Genomic DNA, 25,552 nt, shown 5'->3' on the forward strand with positions numbered 1-25,552 from the left:
ATAGCTTAGGTCTTTATGATATTGTCCACGACTTTGTTTTTTGTTTCAAACCAAAAGGCTTCAAATCAATGGAGATAGTCCTCCTCACTTATATACCCATGATCCTCCTCTTATCTAACCAATATGGGACTTTGGTCCCATTCACAACAATATCATACCATTGTGGAGATAATTTGAGGGTAGTTGTCCCTATCACGATTCATGTTTTTTAAATTTATACTTGTTTTTTCACCATTTTCTTTTATATTTGTTTTTTTCCTACTATTTCATTAGTTTTCACTTTTTTTTTAAAAAAAAAAAACCATTTGAATTCTTAATAAAAAAATTTAAAGATAGATAAAATTAGGAGGTGTCTTTATAAATTTAATTTTTAAAATTAATTACCAAAGAGTTAATGAATGAGAATGTAAATATCAAATTACAGAGAGAGTATCTACTTGTCTATTGTCAACATTTTGTCAATTGTTTAGGATAATAAATACTTCTCCATAATAGTATGATATTTAGTATCTAGTTTGAGCATAAACTCTCATAACTTTACTTTTAGATTCACTCAAAAAGGCATAGAACAATACTTGTTGTATCCTCTGGTTACAATTAGAGAAGAAATTGTTGTAGCCCATTATATTTACGGTGGAAGTTTTTCTGTCGTTATTTTTCTCTTGTTTGTGCTTGTGATGTAATTAATTTTAAATTTATTGGTTACATAATAAAAAATCCAGCAATAAGGAACAAATCAAAGTGAGTATAGGAAAACTGTAATTGACATATTCTACTGCATTTGGGAGTAGAGGTTCAATCTCGATCATATTGTTGTACTAGAAAAAACGGAAAAAAAATATTATTGTTTGGAAAATACTTACATGAAGGTGAGATGCATCTTTTTCTTAACTTATGTAGAAAAATGATAAAATTTCCATTAATTAAGAAAACACACTGATTAGAAGTTTTTTTTCTTTTAATTTATTCTCCCTCGTGAACGAATCAAACTTCTTATACCATCGCTTTGATGCTTGCTTTATCCTATAGTGACTCCTTTTTAATTTGTATATAGAGTGTTCTTTTACCTTTGATTTCGAATCTCTCTAGTTGTTGTTATTCCATATATATCTATCCTCTAAATCATGACGAAGGAATGCATGACATCTTCACCTATGGTGAGAATATCTGTTCAAAGTCTACATCTTTTTCTGATTAAACCCTCTCACAACCAATCACTCTTTACACCTCAATCTGAATATCCCTTTGTTCTTAAGTGCTCTTTTGCCCTTAGGCAAACTTCCATATAATTTCTAGCTTTCCCCCATCACTAAAAAATACATATTCATATGAAAAGAATATGTTCTAGAGGAATGGTGATTTCCAATGGACAATTTTTAAGTCTTAACATTTCATATTGACTTTAAAGGTCAATGCTAGTCTAAAGGGTTTTCTTGAGATAATTCAAAAGCTTAAAAGGTAAAAAATAAGTCTTTTAAACAATATAAGCATAATTGAAATCAATATTACGAGGCGTTTGGATTAAGGGAATTGAGATGAGAATAAAGGTGTGAATGTATAAGATATCCCCTTGGAACAAGTTTGGTAGCTTTGTCATGGAACAAACTATTCTTATGTATATATTGTACCATGAATGATTCCCATCCAAAAAGATGGGTTTTCTTCATTCCTATTCTCTCTCCTCTTATAATACATTTCTTTATTCTTTTATTTTATATTTTATAAAATTATATTAAAATTTAAATTAGTGTATGCATTTAACTAGTCCTATATATATATTAAAACAATTTTATATATATTTAATTTTTATTTTAGTTTAATAAATTAGTTTATATGTACGCATATATACTCATATTTATTTTTCAATAAACTGTAAAGAACTGATGCAATAAAACTATCAACCAATTAATTAATTATATTTGTAGTTAGTTAATGATCATTATGATTAATATAATATGAATTTATTTTTTTTAATAATTATAATTAGTTTATCATCGATTAATTAGAATTCATTAATTATTTTATTAATTAATACGTCATAATTATATAAATTCATCAAATTGATCCCATCAAATTACGTATTCAAGTAACTTTAATTATAAATTTCTCATTTTACAAATACTCGTAATTAATAATTTAATTGATAATATTATTTAATTAATTGTTCTCAAAGTTTGAATTGAATTTATTTTTTATCAATCAATCTATTAAAATTTTATAGAGTTTTCATGATTAATTTGACAAATTAAATATAAAAATAATTTATTTCCATAAAATTTTGATAACATTCCTATGGAGCAATCCTATACAATTATCTTGGATTTTTATTAATCTTATCTTTCAGACATCCTTAATTTCTGGACATTTATAAAACCTTAAATGAAACGGTCATTATAGTTGAATGATATTTTGCATGATTTGGTCTGAAGTTTTTAAAGTTAGTTGCAATATTGCAATAAAACATATTTTTGAGATATCTGTGTCAGACTACCTGCATAAACGACAACTGTTTATGGTCTCCAACCCTTTAAAAAGGAACAAATTTTAATAAAGCCCATTTTTTTGGGTTTATCCTTTTGTTATGGGCCAAGAAGCCCTCATTTAAAATGGCCAATTGCATTTTATGGCCTCAAGCACTTCCTAGACATCCAACGTCGAGATAAATATTTGGGATTTCCAAGTAAAACACCTTAAAAATAGGTCTAATATCTTCAACTTTTCATTTTTTTTTAATAAAAAAGACATGTTAATCTCTCTATTTTCACGAATATCAGTAGTTTTTTACCATTTAGCTTTCACCTACGTTATATATATATATATATATATATATTATTCTCTTCTCCATATATTTTTCCTCTCCTCCATGTACATACATATTCTCTCCCGCATATATACATTCTCTCCCACATGCTTCAAGGCCATTTCTTCCTCCTCTCTCTTTTCTTCTTCCGACAGTGTGAGTTACAGGCAAGAGATGGATGGCGTGGGGCGAATCGACAACAGGACGAGCATGAGACGGCACAAACAGCAATGACGGACTTGGAGTGGACGAACGATAATGACGAATTCAAAGCAAATGAATGGCTACGGCGAACTCGGAGCAAACAAACGGAAGACCCGATTCAACTTTTAATTTTAATTTTTTCTTTTCTTTTTTTTTATATATATCTTGTGATATATATGTACTTTTTTTAGCTTCTGTAGGAAATTTGACATATACTCTGATATATATATTCCTTTATTTTATATAAACAAGAATGTTTTTTTTTTTTAATTTAGATTTATGTATTATGATATATATATTATGGTGTAAATGAAATTTATGAAAATTTATATACTGTGTTATATTTCATATATTGGTTTATATTGTAATTTATGTCAAACATTGAGTCAATCTCTAATTTATAAACTATAATATATTTCATATATTGGTTAGAATATTTTCAAATACCTAGTAAAATGTTCTAAGATATATTTAAAATAACCATGAATCCATAAAAAAAATGTTCTAAGATATATTTAAAATAATAATTAATTCATAAAAAAAAGTCAATAAGTTGATACGTGAAAATCAACTTAAATAGAACATAAAATTTCATTAAATGCATTTTTTTCCACATAGGAATATGAAAAAAACATTACATCAAATATATTTTCTCTCTCTAATTGATAAATGAGAAAAGTTATATTAAGTACATTTTACTTTCTATAATAAATCTATTTTTTCTCTTCATCATTAAAATAGCTTCGAAAATAGGAAAAAATATATTTAAAAAATCGGATATAAATAAATAAAAAGGATATAAGTGTCCAAAATTAACCTAAAGTCATTTTTGAAAAAAATTTAAATTTTAAGATATTTATGAAATATAGAAATTTCTTTATGCTTTCTAGGTTGAAACCACTAGATATTTGGCTAAATAGACCACTTTTAAAATACTAAATATTTGAAATTTTAGATAGATAGATTTCACATAATATTATGTAAGAAAATTTTCAGCTTTCAATTGATGACATGTGGCACTATTGATATGTTTTTGTTTATGTAATTTTCTACGTGGCCCCACTTTACTTTGAAACCAATCATTCTTCCGTTCTTTCAACAAAAAACTTTCTTTCTCATCTTTAATTTATATTATTTTTATATGCATCACCTAAGTTTGATTTGTTCCATTTTCTCTCCCTTTTAATTGATTTTCAACTCTGTCAAGTGAGTTTTGTTCGGTAATTGATATGACATTCTTTTTTAGAAGTCGAAAGTTTGATCTTTCATCTCTACAATTAGTACTAAAAAAATAATTGTCAACCCTTCACCTCTTTTTTTATTTTTTTAACTTTTATTTTCAACACAATTTTCAACAATTTTACACTATCTTTATTGGGATTGTGCCTTAAATCTTGTGGTTTGTAATGTATAAACGAAATTAATTTATTTAATAAAATGAGGAGTTATTTTATTTGACATTTAGAGTTGCGCAATTCATTCCAATAAACTAAGATCTGAGGTTACTGTATGTAACTTAAACATGTATGTGGTTGATATACAGGTAGACATATTTAAATAATAACCTAAATGGTCTATAGTATACAAATAAGATTGGGTGCCTTATCTTGGAGACACTATGAATATGATCCACTTTGTATTCGTTACAATAGTTATATAATGTTACAACTGATGCGATCCTAATCATTCATACGAAGAAATGTGAGTGAGGGTATCCTATACAAAGAGTTTGTATAAGATCAGACTACAAAATGATTAGTCTCTCTTTATAACGTTGTTGCTTGAAGATATTAACATTTTAATAGGATGATCATAGGTGACTCAATCTTAATATTGAGTGGGTTATGAACCTCTGTCTATGAAAGTAATCTTTTGATCTGTCTAGGTGAGAGTTTTAGTTTCGCTAACTAAAAAAAACTTACCATTTTGGGGTTTGTCTGAGTAAGGAGCTGGGAACATAGCTACACAAGATGAAATTCACTTCTTTCCGTCTTTAGGATAAGTAGATGAATTGCACCCTTATGGGCTGATTTCGGGTCTTGAACAATGAGGTACCTCACCCTCTCCCTGGCCAGAGAGGGGTCTAGTTTATAGTTGGACTATAACTAATTGTTCATTACAGGAATGAATGGTACTTTAGGAGTTAGATGTAACTACATGAGTAAAACGATAATTTGACTTGGCTGGGTATTTTATCCTGATGACACTACGAGTATGGCCTGCTTGTAGGTGTTAGAAATGATCTGATACTGATTATTCATGTATAGACATGTGAGCAAGGATATTCTATACTAAAGAGTTTGTATAAGTCAGGTCCACGAAATGTTTAGTTTCATTATATAACGTCGTTCATAATAAAGACTTACATTTCACCAGGATGACCATAGGTAACATGACCTGAATCCTTAGTGAGTTGTGAACTTCTGCCTATGAAGGCGGTTTTTTTATTTGTATGTGTGAGAGTGACCAGATTGCCATCTCAATAAGCCTACTATTTTGGGGATTCGTCTGATTGGAGAGCTGGGAACACAGCTACACAAGAAAGAATTTACTCATTTCCCGAGGTCAAGGTAAGTTAATAAATTGCTCCCTTAAGGGCTGATTTCAGGCTTAAACAATGTGGCGCCAGACCCATCCCTTGCCCGAGAAGGGTATATGATCTATTATTCATTAGAGAGATTATTGCTACTTAAGAAGTTAAATGTAACTATAGGGACAAAACGATATTTTTGGCCCAGCTGTAGTTATGAGCAATTTGTGAAGGGTCATTGTACTATTGATTGGTTATATCCAATGGACACAGAAATATATCTGTAGTGCGAAGAATGCAGCTGTCGATCTTTAGTGGAGTGCCCGACAATTAACGGATGGTGAATAATTTACACTACAAGAATTTTGGGTATTAATGTCGGTTGAAAAAAGTGAAACCGGATGTATAATGTAGGTATTATTTTTTTTTTAAAAAAAAAGGATCTTTAACGTCGGTTTTAAACTGACATTAAAGGTTTAAACCGACATTAAAGATCCGCTTTAAAAAAAAAAAACCATTCTCCCCCCATTTTTTTTCATTTCCCACTTCACTTCCCCCCCCCCCCCCCCCCCCCCCCCATTTTCTTTTCTAAACCTTATTTTCCCCATCAACCACCTCCTCCCTCCCATTACCAGCCACTGCACCTCCCTCGTTCTTTAGCTTTCTTCGTTCGTCGTCCGTCGAACATTCTTCAGTTATTAGAGTGATTTACCCATTATCAGCAATGCAAGAATCCGACACCATTAATATGGCTCTGTTTTTTGTTTGTTCTTCAGGTGTACAGTTTGTGAAAGTTGTGAAAACCGCGGAACTCTCAGTCGCATTGCCGTGTCTTGAATCAAGAACCGGAGTAATCGACTGGGGGGTCGCTGGTCTTCTCCGGTCCACCGGTTGAGACCGTTTAGGGCCAGAGGAAGGCAATAGGGTCGAAACAGGGGTTAAATTAGTGGACCCAGAGAGCAATGGAGAGGGAAATCGCCGAGAAGAAGCCAAGGACGACGTAGTTAACGAAGTAGAAGGAGACATGTACTTGGAAGGAACATGTCTGCCTCTAGGTTTTCTTTGAAGAACCCCTTTATCTCTCTCAGAGGGTAACAATGGAGGTCTGGCTTGGTTGTTTCTGAGGTGATCTTGCTGTTACTGGTCATTGCATTGTTGGGTTGTTGAAGTTTTGGGGATTGAAGCTACTGCTCCAGAAATGGCAGCCACCATTGATGCAACAAAGCTTCTGTTTGTCATCTATTCTGTTTTCTTCAGAGTTGGATGCTCAAAACCCACGATCTCGATGACGAATGACCCATTTGCAGGGAAAAAGATTCAAGAAATTCCACAGAGAATAAGAAGGAATATGACTCTATTTTTTTCATATTGATCATATTGAATCATGTGTTTTGGCTAAATAATAGTATGTTGTGATGTCATGTAGTAGTGTAATAGCTTACGTGTGATGAGTTATTAAGTGATATGGTGCATATGACTTTGTTGACTTGTTGAGAATGTTTGGTTGTGCAATGATTATGTTGGAGGCATGTTGTTACTTTGTGTTTTTACATGAGATATGGTTTAGGATTATATGGTAGAAATCATGCATTTGTGAGATTTTGTGAGAAGGGGGTTAAGAACCTTGTGAACTTGTAAAGAAAATGTCTCAATGTTGGAGGCATGTTGTTACTTTATGTGTTTTGGCATGAAATTTTTGTTCTTATGTTTACACCTCTCAACTGTTTGTGTAAATGTCTCAATGAAAGCCAGCTATGGTTTCACTCCAATATGCCTCTCTGCTCCTAGATTTTGGCCTTTTTATGTGTCTATGGCCTTTGAAATTCGATTTGATTAATGGTTTTATTGTATATGATACATTTGTTGAATTACTTGAAGTTCTAGTGCATAATTACTTGCTACCTTTTGTGATAACATCCTTAAGAAAGGTATGAGTGAGAAGCTGAGTGATGAAGCAATTAAGGAGACACTTGAGAAGGTAATTTTTACTGTGATTTGGTGTATCTCATTTGGATGTATTTTTACTGTGTACTGCAGAAATTATTTATCTTCTACTTTCCTTCTGTGAGAGATTACCAACAGAAGTGTTATGTACATCCAAAGAGGAAGTTCTAAGGATTAATAATTTTATCCTTAAAATCCTTGGCCATTGGATTAAAGAGATCACTGATTTTGTGCAATACAGTTCATCCACGATTGATATTAATGAATCTAAATTGGCTATTTTATGGGGTGTTATTCGTTGTTGTCCATATATTGTAAAATTTCAAGCCAATTCATCCTTACTAGTGGACTTGATTAATGCACTTGATCGGCTTTGTACTGTTGAAGGTAAAGTTTAATCATCTAATATGAGAATGGTTTGTTTTATCTTATTTTCTTTATGACAGTGATATTTATTAGATGGGTGTATAAGATTATCATAATAAGTACATATTGCTCTTATACAACAAGTGGAAAAGTGCTTCTTTTAGTTGAATATGGTTTTGATATTTTGTTTGTTTTTGCACATGCATACCCAGACTAGATATGTAAGATATGTCTATGGTTATCTTTATTGCACTAGTTGAGGCTACTACCACTTTTAGGTGCTCGATTTTATTTTTCTCTTTAAGAATTACAGTTGAATTTATTCATGCTCTTTTAGGCGACATATTTGGGGTCCCTAAAGAAAATTTGGAAAGCATAATTGGTGCCACCATAGGTTCTTACCTTAAGTTGCTCTCTAGTGAGAAGGCTGAGCTTGAGACTTGTGTACCTTGCCAAAAGATATAGCTCATGTTCACAAGTCTTGGTAGCTGTAGCTGATTATTTGGATTTTATTTATGGGTAAGATGGAAATTTTGCATTCTAGACAATTTTTTCTACCTTCTAATCATTATTTCATCTCCAACCTTGGTTGTTGGAAGCATGTAGTATTCCCTTAACCGTGTTAATTGTAGGTTAGGGGTCAGTAAAAGATTCTATTCTGAAAAGTTTCAAGCAGATAAGTTTGAAGATGTTGTACAGGTGTTTGCAGATAATTTGCGTCACCCAAGTAAGGGATCTACTCTCAGAATATTGTGCCACTATGAGCCTTTGCGGTCTGCCTCCCTTACAGACCCTTCAATTGATAACGAGATGGAAATTGAAAATTTGGAACAACATTCTGATGATTCAGTAGGCGGTGAGGTAAGTTTGTCCATGTTCCTTTATTTTCTCGTTTGACTTTATGCTTTGGAGCTCTGGATTCACTCTCTAATTGTGTCAGGTCCTTCATCATCTTCTCACCATTGAATCAACCCCTACTTCAATATTTACCAGCATAAGTATTATATTATTAATCTTTAGAGTGCAGATGGCCTTGTCGGCTAAAAGGATACCTGAGGCATAATTGTGTTTATTGTTGTTAAACCATTTTCTATTATTTCAAACCTCAGGAAGATCAAAAGATGGCTACACGGTTGACGAATACAATGTCCAACTCGCTGAAAGGGAGGCCTGTTTAGGTATCATAAACATAAAGTATACGTGATAAATAGTTTCTATCTTTGGAAATTTCCTTATCATATACTTTTTTCTTTTGGTAGGGTCGTATATTTCAAGGCAAAGAGCCTCCCCAATTTATTGCCCTCTTTCAACTTTTTGTGGTGCTCAAGGTGGTAGTCTTATAAAACTTCTTTCTTAACTCATCTCTTTTGATTAGAATCACGTTGTAGTTTCTTTTACAAGGTTCTGATGTGAAACTGAGAGGGTCCTTGATAGACACATAACCATCATTTTCTTAATGAATTCTGGTGTAGGGTGGCTTGAGCTCTAGTTACAAGAAACTCATAGCAGATAAAGCTTTGGCTAATGAAACTTACACAGAAGATTATGTTGCCCTTATTAGGATATCACAAACATCCATTCACAACTATAAAGCAATGCAAGTTGAAGTTGTACGTAGTAGTGATTTTGATAATTTTCTTTCTATGTTAAGTGTGATTCATGCTTTTTAAAATACCTTTCAATCTTGCCTCTTGAGATTTGAAATATATGTGTGCATACATATTTAAGCTGACTGGAAATAATGTTATAACATTATCATTGGGTCATGTTTCATGTTTATGCTGAAAGCCTGTACTTATTTGAGTCATTGCAAGTGTTATGGTAACGTCTCAACTTATGATTAATTAGGTTGCAACCTCACTGAACTCTACTGAATGTTTTGTGTTGCAATCCGACTCTTCTCTTTTCTCTTGGCATGGAAACCAAAGTACATTCGAGCAGCAATAGTTAGTTGGCAAAAGTTGCAGAGTTTCTAAGGGTAAGGTCTCAAACATTTTATCCATTTATATCTATATATAAATATATTTGAATGGATACAATCTTCCATTGCATGTGTTACACTTACACCCAAACCTTTATTGTTTGTGATCTTTTGAACAACAGTGGTCAGACAAAGATGCCTATAACCTGACACTACTGAAGCTGGGGGGTCTGTTCAAGAAGAATTATGAAGGGATCCATACTTACCAAGTGGAGAGGGACAGTAAGCTCATAATGTTTGTAAAATCATAATCCTTGTATTACTTGTAATTTGTGTTTTCAAGGCCTGAATTATTGTACGACTTTTAAATTATAATTCTATAGCAGAATTTGCAAATTAAATGTAATAGATTTATAATCCATACATGAATAATATGTCATAACCAAAAAGTAATTTTAGACATTTTTACACCACTTTCTAGATTAGTAGAAAATTTGTACTCATCTTTCAGAATCCCATAGGCTTATCAAATAACCCTTGAAGTTCTAACAGGTTAGTTGTTTCCCAACACACTCTTGACTTGAAATAGTTTAGCGTTCGATGATGATGTGTCATGTTATACTTTTTTACTAAAAAATGGATTTGGCAAGGGAACTTTAAAAAACGGACAATAATTGATAAAACGGACAGATTCAGGCTTCAATGTTGGTTAAGAATTAAAAAAAAAAAACATGTTTTAATGTCGGTTGCAACCGCTATTGAAGGCTGTGTTATTGGTGTTATTGAAGCCCTTTAATGTCGGTTTAAAACCGATATTAAAGGCAACAGACATTAAAGGGCTTTAATAACACTATCTTTAATGTCGGTTGCCAACCGATATTAAAGCTCGAATTTCTTCTAGTGTTAATTAAAAAATTTGATTAATTATTCATGTACCATTGGAGCTTCAAGCTACAAGTCCATGAGGTCCCTTTGGTAGCTAAATAGGATTAAATGAGAATTAATTTTTGGATTAATTTGTATTGTTCAATTAATTGAGGGATTTAATTATATATGATGTAATTTAGTTATTTCAGTTATACATGATATAATTATTATAATCTATTTGATACATTATAGCATTTATGAGAGGAAATCAATATTTGAATAAGATTCAAATATAAATTATATGAATTGGATTCATAATTGTTAAATTTAATATAAATGTGATTTATATTAAATGTCATATGAGAGAGAAGATAAACTATAAGTTATATTGTATATGATACAATATTAAAACTATAGGTTATATGTTATATTTGATATAACATATAGTTGAATATATATATTATATGATAAGTTAGTTATTATATATATATATATACATATATTAACTTTTTTAATTTAATTGAAAACTCTCTCCCCTCTTTTTTCTCTCCACCCATGTAAGTGGGTAGTTGATGATATTTAGCTTTCGATAAGAGAGAGTCTCCTTCTTCATCGAGTAAGATAGAAACGTTTTGTGTATGAGATTTTTCTAAGAGAACAATCAAAATTCTTCATTCTCCTCTCTCCTCTCAATCCCTTCCTTTATTCCAAAATAGCCAGAGTCCACTACTCCTGAGTTCTCTACCTAAAAATACCAAAGTCGCCATCATGATAGTGCCCGTTTCCAGTTCGAGGGATTGTTGAAGATCTGTCTTCAAAGGTAAAGCTGAAACCCTATATTTGTTTATCTAAGCATGCTGTAATTAATATAAGCATGTTGTAATTAATTTTACAATTGCATAATCTACTTGTGTATTTTGTAAAATTATTATCTCTAAAATAATGGTATTTGGGACGATCCCACTTCTGCTCAAGGTTCTCTTCAATTTGGATTCCTTCACCTTCGAGTTCATGTCTATGACTGATTTGTGGACCTTTAGGTTACACATTATGACTGGTTTATGTTCCTTCGGGTTCATGTTTATGACTGATTTGTGGACCTACGAGTTACACGCTATGACTGATTCATGTCCCTTCGAGTTCATGTCTGTGATTAATTGGTGGGCCTTCGAGTTACACACTATTGACTGATATGTGCTCCTTCGTGCTCATGCTTATGACTGATATGGGACCCTTCGGGATCACCACGACTAATATGATGGGTGTACACCGATGTCTAGATAAACTAGCCAACAGGTAAACTAGAGATCTCAGTAGCGAATCACTTACTGGGTATTTTTATACTCATCCTTTCTTCCTTTATGTTTTTAAGGGAATGATAGGAACAGGATGGTGAGTGACAGACGAGACCCGTGACAGAGCCATATGGGGACAAGAGAAATCGCTTCCACTCAATCTATGTTTTTGTCATTTGAATGTTTTGAAACTAGAATTTAATATGAGACAACAAATTTTAATGTTTTGAATGTTTTCTTTATGAATATTATTTTTAAGGGACCCCAAATAAAAGTTTTGTTTATTTATTCTTTATTTATTTTCTAGTTTATTCTGGAAAAACTATCCTTATTGTTTAAATGATTTTTTATGGTAAAGAATGTATGGGTTTTAAATGTGTATTTAGTTGTAACAGTCCTTATCAGAGTACTTGAAAGGTCGGTCGTTACATAGTGTATCCATAAATGCATTATATTAATTGCCTATCATACAATTAATTATTTTAATTAATTTGAACAATTCAAATTAATCTAAACATAAATTTTGTTTATTTAATCCTTAATGAGCTAGCAAGGGGACCTTATGGTTCCACAGATTAGAAGCTCTAATAACAGAGATTAATTAATTAATTAAACTCTTTAATTAAATTAATTAACATTCATTAACTACCCGTCACTCCATTGAAGACTGACGGCTGCACTCTTCGCACTGTAGATATATTTATGTGTTCATGGATATAACCAAACAATAGTAAATTGACCCTTCATAAATTTTTCGTAACTACAGTTGGGTCAAAATACCATTTACCCTTGTAGTTACATCTAACTCCTTAAATATCATTGATCCCTCTTATGAACAATTAGTTATAATCTTACTATAAATAGAATCTTTGTTGGGCAATGAGAAGGTGAGGTGCCTTGTTCAAGACCCATAATCAGCCCTTATGGGAGCAATTCATATACTTACCCTATGACCAAAACGAAGTGAATTCCATCTTGTGTAGCTGTGTTCCCTGCTTTCCACTCGAACGAATCCCAAAATGGTAGGCATATTGAGTCGAAAATCTGGCCACTCTTACCCATACAGATCAAAGGACCACCTTCATATGAGTTCACAACTTACTCAGGATTAAGGTTAAGTTACCTATGGTCATCCTAGTGAAATGTAAGTCTTTTCAAGTAACGGTGTTATAAAGAGAGACTAATCATTTTGTGGTTCAGTCTTATACGAACTCTTTGTATAGGATACCCCCACTCACATATCTCCACATAAACGATCAGGATTAGATCATTTTTAACACTTTACAACAATTGTAACAATTACAAAGTGGGCTATATCTGTAGTGTCACCAGGATAAGGACCCAATCTTATCCATATACTACAAACCATTCAGGTATTGCTTAAACATGATCCATTTGTATGTCACCACATACATGTTTAAATTATATTAAATAACCTAGGATCTTAGTTTATTGGATTTGAGTTAATGTAGACTAAATGTCAAACAATTTTATTTTATTAAATAAGTAATTCGTGGACAAATAATTTACAAACTACGAAACCCACAAGATTTAGGGCATCAACTCCAACAAAGAGTCGTTTATTACTAACATTTTAATTGAAGGAAGACATATGAGGAGAACCTTGAGTGGAAGCGGATCGACCAAATTTCATTAATTATCGAATATAAATTTTACAGTAAACATAGAAATATACATGCATTTAAATTAAATTACAGCATGCTATTACAAGAAAATAGTTCAGGAAATATTACTTTTGAAGAACCTTTTCTTCATGAATTTCTCCGAACAGTCACGTACAATTTGAAGACTTCTTTCAAGATAGATCTCGAACCAAAACCTGGACACTACCACAATGTTACCTTGGTATTCTCAGGGTGAAAACCCAGGAGTAGTGGGCTCTGACTATTTTAGTTTAGAGGGGAAGATTAATATGGAGGAGAAAGATTAAGATCTTTTTCACAAGAACACTATATCAGTGCACCATTTTCATATATCTCATGAACACCACCCACCAAACCAAAATTAAACCAAATTGAATGCTTAAATGATGATATGATATAAATTGTTAGAAGCAGAAAACACGCAGCAAAAGAAAAACGGATCATTAAGCATTCTAATTCATTAATTTTGGCATTAAATTAAGCATGCTCATAAACAAATAAGAGGGTTTCATGACATACATTTGTAGAACCACTTGAATCTCGATTCCAGCTGCAAATCTTCTCCAAATCAACTTGTGAACCACCTCAAGGCCTTCCCTACTATTCTTTTGGTGCCTTAGATTGAGTTATGGGACTCAAAATAAGCTTGAATAAAAGTAATTTTGAGAAGATCACTACTGCACTATGGAAGAAGTCCTTCTTCAACCTCAAGTTTTTCAGCAAAAACTTATCAAGTGCATCCCGATTTCCACTTCAATCTTCTCTATTTATTGCAAGACCATCATACAAAGAGGATTGCTGCATGAATTGCACCTCATGCTTGGAAATTTTGACTGAAAACCATGGTGGAGAATGTGTGAGCTACTAGAAATGGAAATTGGAGAAATCCCACTTTTTTCATTTTCCATCTTTTCAATTTTGTTTTTGCAACTGATTTCCAAAATCAATTTTTGTTTTCAAAATTGAAATTTTCATTAATTTTACAAAATTAATTTATTAATAAAATTAATAATAAATAATTAATTAAACAATTTAATTAATTCAATATCAAATATTAAATTAATTTAACACTAATTCCACCATCATCAATCCCTATTCGTGAATTTAATATTTAAATCATATTTAAATATTAATTAGTTCTCCAATTTCATTTAATTCTAAAATTAAACGCGTAATTATATCACATATAATTACCGATTCCCTTAATTCTAATTCGAACGTTTCAAATTAACTTATCACGCTACTCTAAGGCTAATCTATTTATGAGCTAGTAGGGGAACCTCGTGGACTTATAGATCATGGGCTCCAACGATCCGAGATTAATTGGTTAAACTCTTTACATCGAATTAACCTCAATTCGTTAACTATTAGGTCCCTCCCCTCACTGTAGATTTATTATATCCACTCGATATAACCATGATTAGTAAGTTAACCCTTCACAGGTTGTTCGTAATAATGGTTGGGTCAAATGGTTGTTTTATCCCCGAGATTACCTCTTGTTCCTTAAGTCCCACTGATCCTCTAATGAAAAATTAGTTTGTGATCCAATCAATAAACTGAGTCCCTCTCGGGCCAATGAGAGGATGGGGCTCCTTGTTCAAAACCCAGAGTCAACACTTGGAACGACCTCTCTACTATCCCTTAAAGCGGGTAGGAGAGAATTTCATCTTGCATCTTATGTCCCAACTATCTACCCAGTCTTACCCCTAAAATGGAGGTTTATTGAGCCGGCGCTGTTGAGCCAACCCTCACCTATGCAAATCTAAGGATAATCCCGAATAAACAGAAGTTCATAATTAATTGAGGATTAAGGTCAAGTTACCTAGGACATCGCTTTGAAATAGTCAGTCTTAAACAATAAACAGTGTTATAAGGTAAGAGTGACTTATTTCTGGTCCGATCTTGTACAAATTCATTGCACAAGACGGCTCCACTCCTCATGTCATTACATGTATGAATTAGGATCACTTCGTTTGTAACACTTTACAACTCCTTGTAACAACTACAGAGTGGGTCGCATGTGATAGTGTTACCAGAAAAAGGCACCCAACCTTGTTCATATACTATAGAGTATTTTGATTATTCACTCAAACCTTATCCACTTTTATGTCTCCACATGAAGTTCAAGTACTCATGTAATAGTTATGGATCTTTTAGTTTATTGGATTTATTTCTAAAACGAAATAAGCAATTCATATATTTAATAATAACTTATTGAATTTTCAGAATAAGTTTAATTTTAACAAAAAAAAATTAAAAGAATAGTGCAAGGGAAACAAAAATAGGAAGAATATAGATGGAAGTGTTGAAATTGGTTCGAATAAAAATAAAAAGAAGACTTGCTTGTTAGAGATGAATAAACCATATATTTATATATTTAAAGAATAAATAAAATCTTCTTCTTTTTTGCATTCAAATGAAAAAAAATGAAGAAATTGGTAAAGAAGAAAAAATCGAGAGTGAAAAAAGTTTTAAAAAATAAAAAAGAATGTGAAGAGTTGGAAATTAATCAGAGAGAGAAAATGGAAAAAAAAACAAATTAAAAGAGAGAGAAAATGAAACAAACTAAATTTAGGTGATGCATATTTAAATAAAATAAATTAAATATGTGAGGGAAATTTGTTGGACAAAAGTTGAGTTGTTTTTATTTTATATAACAAAATAAAATGATCTTGGACATTATTTATCCTTGTGCATTCTATCAAATTCTTTAATCATAATTTGTCAGATGACAAATATTGTTTTTTCTTTTTTTGAACTATTTTAATATTTTTTACACGAGTGATGAAAAGAAATGTACAAATATTGGTGCATCTTCGTTAAAAAAAATAAAAAGAAGAAGAAGAAGAAGAAAAAGAAAAAGAGGGGGAGAATGCACTGAAAAAGAAAAAGAGGGAAAAAAAAACCTAGTCGCTAGCAAAGGGAGTTTTTGTAGTGTACAAGAAAGTCAAATCTATCCACAAAAAAGTACACCCAAAAACTTTCCAAATTCCCAACTTCAGCCCCCCAAAACTAAAACCTACGGACTAATCAATTATTATTCACATGGATTTCAGTTATTTCTTCTCCATTTCCCAAAGCTGTCTCCATGGTAGGTCTCACCACCATTTCCAAAGCTCGATGATTCATGGGACTCGAATTCCCCGATTCAGAGAATAACTCAAAGTTAGTGTCATTAACTGAATAATTTGATCGACTCGGTGAGGCTTTAACGGACCCACCGTCGATCATACGAATCGTTTTGTCCCCCTGATGAAGATTACTCTTTCTAAATGTATGTGAAGTCAAGTCTCTTTGGTCGTAAGTTTTGAGCAACGCTCGAATTTTATCTCGAAAGGAAGAGTTCGAGCCTTCATTGACAGTGCGACGGAGCGTGTGCTGTTCTTTGCAGAGAAAAATGATAAAGTAGACAATAAGAGCAATGATTGCAGCACTGCCGGTAATGAGAAATAGCCCCCAAAAACTGTCAAGGTTGAGCCTTGAAGAAGTGACCTTTGAGCCAGTAGGCAACGAGTTGCATTGTTCACCAAACCATTTCTTTTGTATTTGGTTCATCTTCTCACTTTCCGTCACATTTAAAACGGCTCTTGACACGTCAGCCACCAATGGCGAACCCATTGGAAATGCCTGTTACAAAATCACCATTAAACTTGTTATGAAATTGACATTCAAAGATGAATAGAAAATGTAAAATAATATAGAATCAATGTAGAGATTTGCGTGATACAAGAACAAATTCAAATTCAGATCAAGAAACACCTTTAAGATTAGAGAGTTTATATAGAATACTCATCTAAACCTTATGATGAAAATTGTAAACAACGTAAATAAGACAAGTACGAATACAACTTAAGTTTTGGGGCCGTTAGTCCTTGAACCCTTGTACTTGATCGTTTGAAAATTCTAGATAACAAATTCAAGGCATTCTGATAAACTAAAAAGTATAAGCACTTTAGTTTTCCTAGTATGTAGGTATCAGACACTTGCGGGACACGTATTGTTAGTACAACAAATATGTTAGACATGCATAGAATATTTGTTGAGTAAATTAAAAAGACACGTAAATAACAATATGCATATATTGTTTAAAATCTATAGTTTGATAAGCGTATCATTGCCGTATCCTAGATTTTTAAGAAATGACATATTATCAACCGTATCGTGTCCTATCCATGCGTCTTCCTAGCCAACGGAACTCAAAAGCTTAAACTCAGAGCAGGGGAAGTTTAATTACTTACAAATCCAAATCCATCGGTTTTGTAGCTGGGATCAGCCATGATGTACTTATCAGGAAACTTAAAAAGGAAGAGTTTAACATAAGAGATTTCATCAAAAGCAGCATCAATTCCGCCATTATTGCTTCCAAGTCTAAACATCTCATGGAGTTGATCAGGAGCATCATAAGGCCTAAGTTTCTCAATCCCAACAGAGCGCAACAACCCGAAAACAAACGAACCATCTTGATATCCCACCCATGGTTGATTCTTCAACAACACATTTATATCTGTAATCGTTGGTTGCAATTGTTGAACTGTTAACAGAGAAGTCAAGCTTGCTGTGTAGCTCTGAGTCAGAATAAACACAACGAAAAACCATATCAACACCACGAATCTTGCCAAATTGCTTACCAAGCTTTCCCCTGAAAAGAAAATGGGCATGATTAAATGTAGTTTTTGGAGTTAATTGAAGAATAAAGAAGGAATTTTAAGGTTGGTTACTTTGAGCAAAGGCCATGGTGCAGAAGGAAAACCAGAGGCTTGTGCCGATTTGATGAGAGGGAGGACCACGAAATTGTTCGTTGGTTCTGTGTTCGAGTATCCAAACAACAAAGCCCATGAAGACAAAGAAGCAGAAGCTTGTGATCCAAAGGTCTAAAGTTAGAGGCTTTAAGAAAAGCCATGCTCTGTTTTTGGAGTTGCCTTGTGTTGGAACCACCATTGAAACTCCTGATTCTGTGAATGGCAATGTAAAGTCTACGTAGTTGGATCTGTTTGCTATGATTGTTATGTCTCCTACTGCGCCATCGAAGAACTGTCCACCAATTCAACACAAATACACTTTTAATTTTTACTTTTAAGCTAATAATTTAGACTATAACAATGTTTACATAATGGTAGATATAACAAATTTACTCCTTATAGACTCTAATAAATTTCTATAAAAAAATATACTCTATAGTTTGAGAGCTTAATCTAAATATTAATAATACTTTGAGCATGATTGATATATTTGTGATTGAAAATTATGTTTGTTTTTTAAATCTTCTTGTTTGTTTTTCATTTTACTAGTAACTAATCCCCATCATTAAAAATATATATAAAAAACAAAAAAAATAAGAGGAATTTTTTTACAATTTTTTTTTTAGTTTTTTTAAATTGGTTTAATTTTGAAAACACTCCTACAACTAGACAATAAATTAAGAAAAATAGTTATCTGGTCATAGATTTTGGATTTAGTTTATAAATTTCAAAAGATTATATTTTTAAACTAGTTTGATTTCACTTTAATTTATTTCAAAATATCACAATTTTACGATTGAGATTTGAGTTTGGTTTCAATTTTATCCATTTATAATTTTAATCTCAATTTTTCGGAAATGTTACCATCTCTCAGTTAATTTTTCTAAAGAAATAACATTAAAAGAAGTAATAAAAACCATGAAACGGAGTCTAGATGATCAGAAAGGAGTTTAGTTATCCTCATACTCATAACTCACCCCTTCATTAACTTTGATGATGAGGTCATCGTACGATCCAGCGCTAGAACCGTTCGGAAATGCGAACGGAACGTAATCAAACGGAACGGCGTAAGGAAGCATCCCAATTGCTGCATCAAAAACATCCATACAATACCCTTCAGCCCCTGTTCCGTTTTTCCACACTCTCACAAACTCACTGTACCCTTCCTTCACCGGCACCCCAATTCTCAGCTTCTTCCCCGCCACTGGCCACTCCCACCCTTTCGGCTCCGCCGCCGTATCCCCCGGCCAAATCACTGGTTTTGTCCCACTCTGACTCAAATTCTTAGTCAACCCGTTTTCCACATTCCAAAATCCCACCCTTTTCTCCCCATTCCCATTCACATTCACAATCTCAAAACTCGCCGATTGAAGCTCCCCCTTCACAATCCTGTAATCCCCTGTTAGCGCTTTGAACTTCATCTCCCACAACGCCTCTCGAATTTTCTCCCCATTTTCAGAAACCCCCAAAGTTTGAAGATCCGTGAGATTATTCTTCGATTCATTTATTGGGTTGTTTTTGTATCTGAACTCTGTGTCCCCTGTTTTCTCAACCGCCATTGCTAATGCTCGAGCTGCATCGTGAGCCCATAATCCAAAGACGTCTAATTGAGGTTCGTTGAGGATGTGATTTTCGATTAGGAATTTTCGTTTCCATCTGATTTTGAAACTGTCGAGTTCTAGTGATTTTGGGACGTATGCTTTTACACCTAAAGCTCCTTCCATGGCGTTTAGAACAGAGGAATCCATGGAATCGAGTACGTTTGTTGTTACGCCGGTTAGAATCCAAGCGTAGCCTTCTGTCATCATTCCGATCTCGTTGGCCTTCATGAATAATCGAGCTGCTAACGACGGAACCATGTGTACTACGAACACTCTGGTTTGCATTGTCGTCAATTTGTAAAGCTCTTCTTCGATTTGGTCGTCCGTGGCCGACGGATCGATGACGCTCCGGTACGGAACGCGCGCGTTCACGCTCTGTAGCGAGTCGATCAAGTACGGTAACATCCCGTCTCCAAATTCGTCGTCTTCGTAGATCGGAACTACCTGGAAGAATGAAGTATAAGTTTTACGGTAAGCCATCAAGGTCTTGTTAACATTTTGGTTTTTCATTTTTTTCGTTTTTAAAAATGTAGTATATTTCTTCTCAATTTATTATGGCGCTTTGCTATTTGTTAAAGTAAAATATTGAAATTTTAACCCAATTCCAAATAATAAAAATAATAATTTTTAAAAAATAATTTAGTCCCTATTTGTAACCAAGTTTTATTTTAAAATTTTGAAAATTAAATTTATAAAAACTCATTTCACCTTTAAAATTTTAAAATTATTTTTACGTACATTTTACTATCATTTTCAAAAGTTTTTGTTTTTTAATTTTAAAAATTAAGTCTTTAAACATTTGTTTTACCACTAAAATTCTTGGTTTGTAGTCTACTTTTTATTAATGTTTCAAAAATCAAGTCCAATTTTAAAAACTAATCAAAGTAATTTTTCAAATCATATTTGTATATATGGAATTCAATTAAGAATTTAATTCTTATACTGATGAGTGATACAAATCATGATAAGAAATTGAGAAAAAATAAGATTAATTTTCAAAAACAAAAATATATAAAAAAGAAAATGAAATAGTTACCAAATAAAATTAAAAAAAAAAAAAAATTGTCTTTATTTTTAAAATTTAGATAGAAAAACATAGACTTAATTTATATAAACTAAAAATAAAAAACGAAAGGATTATAAAATAAAACTCGAAATTTGTGTGTAGAGTGTAGGACGGACCTGTCTCCAATTATAGGATTTGACGAGAGCGCTAATCGCGGTGACTTGAGCAGAATCGTTTTGGGTTAGACGGAAGAAGTAGGGGCTGCGTAGGGAGGCGAGAGCGGGGCTGGAAGCGGTGAAGGTGAGGATGGGGACGTGAGCTTTCTGGCCGAGCTCGATCACGAAGTTGGCTTGCATTGAAGTCGTTGGTCCCAAAATTGCATGAACTTTATTGTTCTTTATCAGATCAACAGCTGTTCCATTGAAAGTCAAATCTTATAATTTACAATCAATTTTTTTAATAAAATACAAAGTTTTTTTTTTTTTTTTTTTATTCATTTACTTTAATTACTTAATAAAAGTCAGTTTGATGGTTAAATAATATAAATAAGTTTGATTTTATTTAACTTTACATTGAAAGAGATATCTCTGTCCATTTTGTTTTGTTTGATTTAGTCCGGTCTGAGTCTTTTCTAATCCTTCTTTTAGCTGCTTTAGGATTTTTTTTTTCCTTTTTAGTTAATTAGTTCAATAGGTTACATTACTTTTTAAATAAATGAAAATAGTACGAAAGTATTAATTAAATTGTTTTTTTTATACCAGCTTAATTTTGTGATTAAGCTTGGATTTTTAATTAACAAAATTACTTGATAAAATCATTATAATGTGGACCCGTTTGGTAACCATTTTATTTTATTTTTTATTTTTTTTTAAATGAAGTCTATGGACATCATTTCTATCTTCAAACTTCTTTTTTTGTTATCTACTTCTCACTAATGGTTTAAAACCAAGCCAGAACTAAAAAAAGTAGCTTTGTTTTTGTTTTTTGAATTTGGCTAAGAATTTAATTATTGTAATTAAGAAAAATACAAATCATTATAAGAAATGTAGATGATATAAGGTTTAATTTTTAAAAACCAAATAGTTATCAAACATGGTCGTAAATTAACAGATTTACACCATTTGATGAATTGTAGAAGCACCTTGAATTTGTATCTCCAATGCTTATTAAGGAGCATATTGATTCATCAAATGATCATATAATAAAGTCAAAATAATTTATTATTGGTATAGACTTGAAATTGATTGGTTTATTAAATTTTCAAAAAGTTGTAATCATTAAGAAACATATAGTTTTCAAGTTTGAGAAAATATTGAACTAAAAAAATAATTGTTTAGAAAATATTAGGAATAATAACAAAGAATAAATGTGGTGATTTTTACATGGGTTAATTCTTACCCTTTTTCTATCAAAAATAGAAATTTATGGTCATTTGCAAAATATTTTGAAATATAATATTTATTAATATTGTTTAAATCAAAGTTTTAACTGAACTTATATTAAAATAATAATAATAATAATAATAATAATAATATGGTTTAGTTCTTAATGCTTGAGTAATTTTTGTTTAGACTACATGTTTCTTAAATTTGTTTTCTTTATTTCCTTTAATATTTTCCAAAGATTATATATCACATGATACTCAGCAAAATGGCATATGGAGTAAAAGAGTTATATAAAATAGAAAAAGTTTCTAATTATCTGTCTAAAACTCCGTTTAACAAATATTTTATTTTTTTATTTTCTATTTTCAAAATTTATATGTCTCTTTCTTCTATAGCATCCATATGTTAATTAGAGTTTCATCTTATATCATAAAAAAACCATTTGAATAAATTTGACTTTAGCTTTTGAAAACATGGATAGAAAAAGTGGATTACACAACAACATAAAAGTTTATGGGTAGAAATAGATATTAATCTATTATAAACTTATTTTTTTTAAAAAAATAAAAATAAATAGTGATATCAACAAAATTTTTTACTCAGACAGGTACAACTTTAACATCCACCAATGAATTGAAACAATGCCAAAATATCCAAAAATTATTGTCATAACACTATAAGAAAAAAAGAAGCAATACACTGCACATATTAATTAAAACAATAAAATTTAGAAAAAAAAATCCAAGTAAGTATCATATTTTTCCATTAATAATTACAGCGAGATGATAAAGCCAACTACTCAGAATTTTGGCGATGTACGTATACTACTATCCAACGGTGTGGATAATTTCATATGATATTCTTAAAAAAATAATAATAATAAATAGTCTAAAATGGCAGCTGAAAAAAAACAAAAAAAAGAAAAATCAAAGTACGGAGAGAAAAGGAACCTGCAGCCGCCGCTCCGACGACATCTCGGCCGGAATCTCTAGGGTGAAGAACAATTCTGGTTTTATAGTGAGGATTAAGAGAGTAGAAGTCCGAAAGCGACATGTCGATACAACTCAACCCCATCTTCCCAATCCAACTCTCCATATCCAACACCACCCCAACGTCCACCGGCACGGTGCTCGCATTCTGAGCCGTCGTGGTGGCGAAGAACACGGCGCAGCCTGCAAGGAAACATAAAGCCACCGGATTGAGGTTATTCATTTAATATAAGAGAGAATAAGAAGGGTGCAATATTTTGTGCGAGAGAAATTTGAAAGAAGGGGTTTAAGGGTAAAAGAAAATAAATGGCGGTGGATGATGTTATATAATGAAATTTTGAATGGGGTAATGGAATATCACCATTGACCATGATCTTACCTTTAGAGTTGATAAAAATTCATGAGAGTGGATCTCCGCGGGTCCCATTTCTATCTAGACGGAGAATCTCCGATTTGACCGGAGATGGATCAAATTAGGAATTATAATCGAATCCCCGATTGGATACAAGAGGGTATCCTCGCCCCGGCCCCGGCCCCGGCCCCGGTTAATTATTATTATTATTATTATTAAAAAAAGGGGGATGAGAGACCCGTTTCTCTGGCCAGGAATCTTCGTCTCCGTCCTGCCTTCAATTGGTGAGGACGGAGGCGGGGATGGGAATTCTTCCCGTCCCATCCCCGCCTCAATCCCGTTGCTAACCCTACTTATCTTATTATGAAAGAGACGGAAGATAGGAAAATGTCTTTCTTATTACATTATTACTTTTTTTAAAAAAAATTATTTCAATCACAAAGTTTTTGTCCACCCTCAAACTTTGAAACATTTTTATTTTGTTAAATTTGTTTTATAATTAGGTTAAGACGCTTTATCGAGTTTTTCAATAGATTTTATGGACGAGAAAAACTTGGATGTTCCCTTACATGTATCTATCTTGGTGCATCTCAAATATAGTTAAATGAAATACTACCACATGGCATTTTTTCATTTAAAAAAATATATTTTTTCTAATTTATTTTTTGTGTGGTGGTGTGGGAAGCACAAGAGTTAGTTGCACTTAATCATTGCTCTTTATAGACCCCGTTTGGTAATCAGCTTCATTTGGTAACCGTTTTATTTTTAAAAATTAAGTCTATGGACATTACTTTCATCTCCTAATTTCTTCGATTTATCTATTTTTCACCAATGGTTTAAAAAATCAAGCAAAATTTTGAAAATTAAAAAAAGTAGCTTTCAAAAAATTGTTTCTAATTTTGGAATTTGACTAAGAATTCAACTATTGTACTTAAGAAAAATACAAATCATTGTAAGAAATATAGATGAAATATGCTTAATTTAAAAAAAAAAAAAAAATCAAATGGTTAGTATTAAAATTGATTGATTATATTTATTAGAAAGTATATGCGGCCTAAGTTTAGAGTCTAGTGTGATATAACGAAATAAATTATGGATGAAAATTGGTTTTTTGAAAGAAAAAAAAATCAAAGTGACATGATCAAATTAATTATAGCTAATATTGTATAGTTTTGAAAGTTAATATTTTGATGATAATACTTGTTAATCAAGGCAGGTTGACGTTGACTTAATCAAAAGACGCAATATTTTACTTACATGCACAATTTTATCCTGATTCTATTGGACCAAATTAAAGCGCTGTACTGAAGAAAAGGGACAGATAATATTATATATATATATATTTTTATATTTAATGGCACGGATTTGATTTGGTCCAAGCCAATAGAATCTCACTGTGGAAGAAAATAGAGGAATATATATATATGTATATATATGTATATATATGTTAACGGCATGGATTTGAGCCACGTCGAAGGTTGTGGGCTCCTCACGACGTGTCGGATCGGAAATATTGTTAATAAAACGACGACTGGGTTTATGTCGTCATATTAACCACAGAAAACAAACGTTCATTTTCTTTTAATGAAAGGTTCATTTTGTTTGGGGTGAGATTTGATATATTTTTGTCATATCTAATCTCCTCTTTTTTCTTTTTTTTTTTTTTTAGAGAATTTGTCACATGTCTATTCTCAAATTTTTACTCAAAAAAAGCAAAAAACTTTTAATTTTAGGAAATTTTCAAAAATACAAAAATAAGAAGAAAAAAAATATAGACACAAATAGGAAAATTTAATTATAGTTATGATAGATATTGTTGTTGATGTCTATCACAAATAGATGCTATAGAAGTCTATCAGTGATTGAAACTGATACAAGTTTATCATTAA

General features: G+C 32.0%; 1 protein-coding gene and 1 long non-coding RNA gene across 3 annotated transcripts; one reads left to right on the top strand and one right to left on the bottom strand.

The window, feature by feature from the left end:
* Positions 1-16,388: 16,388 nt before the first annotated feature.
* LOC120075173 (glutamate receptor 2.8-like) lies at positions 16,389-23,991 on the bottom strand. Of its 2 annotated transcripts, XM_090313417.1 has the most exons (7): positions 23,691-23,991; positions 23,273-23,494; positions 21,114-21,349; positions 19,308-20,375; positions 18,310-18,622; positions 17,830-18,230; positions 16,389-17,218 (listed from the first exon to the last, which is right to left on the bottom strand). In XM_090313417.1, exons 2-7 carry the CDS (start codon positions 23,415-23,417, stop codon positions 16,622-16,624), a joined length of 2,760 nt encoding a protein of 919 aa, XP_090169543.1. In that variant the 5' UTR covers positions 23,418-23,494; positions 23,691-23,991; the 3' UTR covers positions 16,389-16,621. The 2 variants fall into 2 exon arrangements, with proteins under 2 accessions (XP_090169543.1, XP_038884294.1); XM_039028366.2 differs by lacking the exon at positions 23,691-23,991 and having other exon boundaries at positions 23,273-23,676.
* On the top strand, positions 20,265-21,416 carry LOC150036687 (uncharacterized). Its single transcript, XR_016529444.1, has 2 exons — positions 20,265-20,402; positions 21,100-21,416. It is a non-coding gene; the product is annotated as an uncharacterized LOC150036687 (long non-coding RNA).
* Positions 23,992-25,552: the final 1,561 nt, after the last annotated feature.

Source organism: Benincasa hispida, chromosome 4 (assembly GCF_027475165.1).
Source record: "Benincasa hispida cultivar pf3 chromosome 4, pf3_genome.v1.1, whole genome shotgun sequence".
NCBI classification, from domain to species: Eukaryota; Viridiplantae; Streptophyta; class Magnoliopsida; order Cucurbitales; family Cucurbitaceae; genus Benincasa; species Benincasa hispida.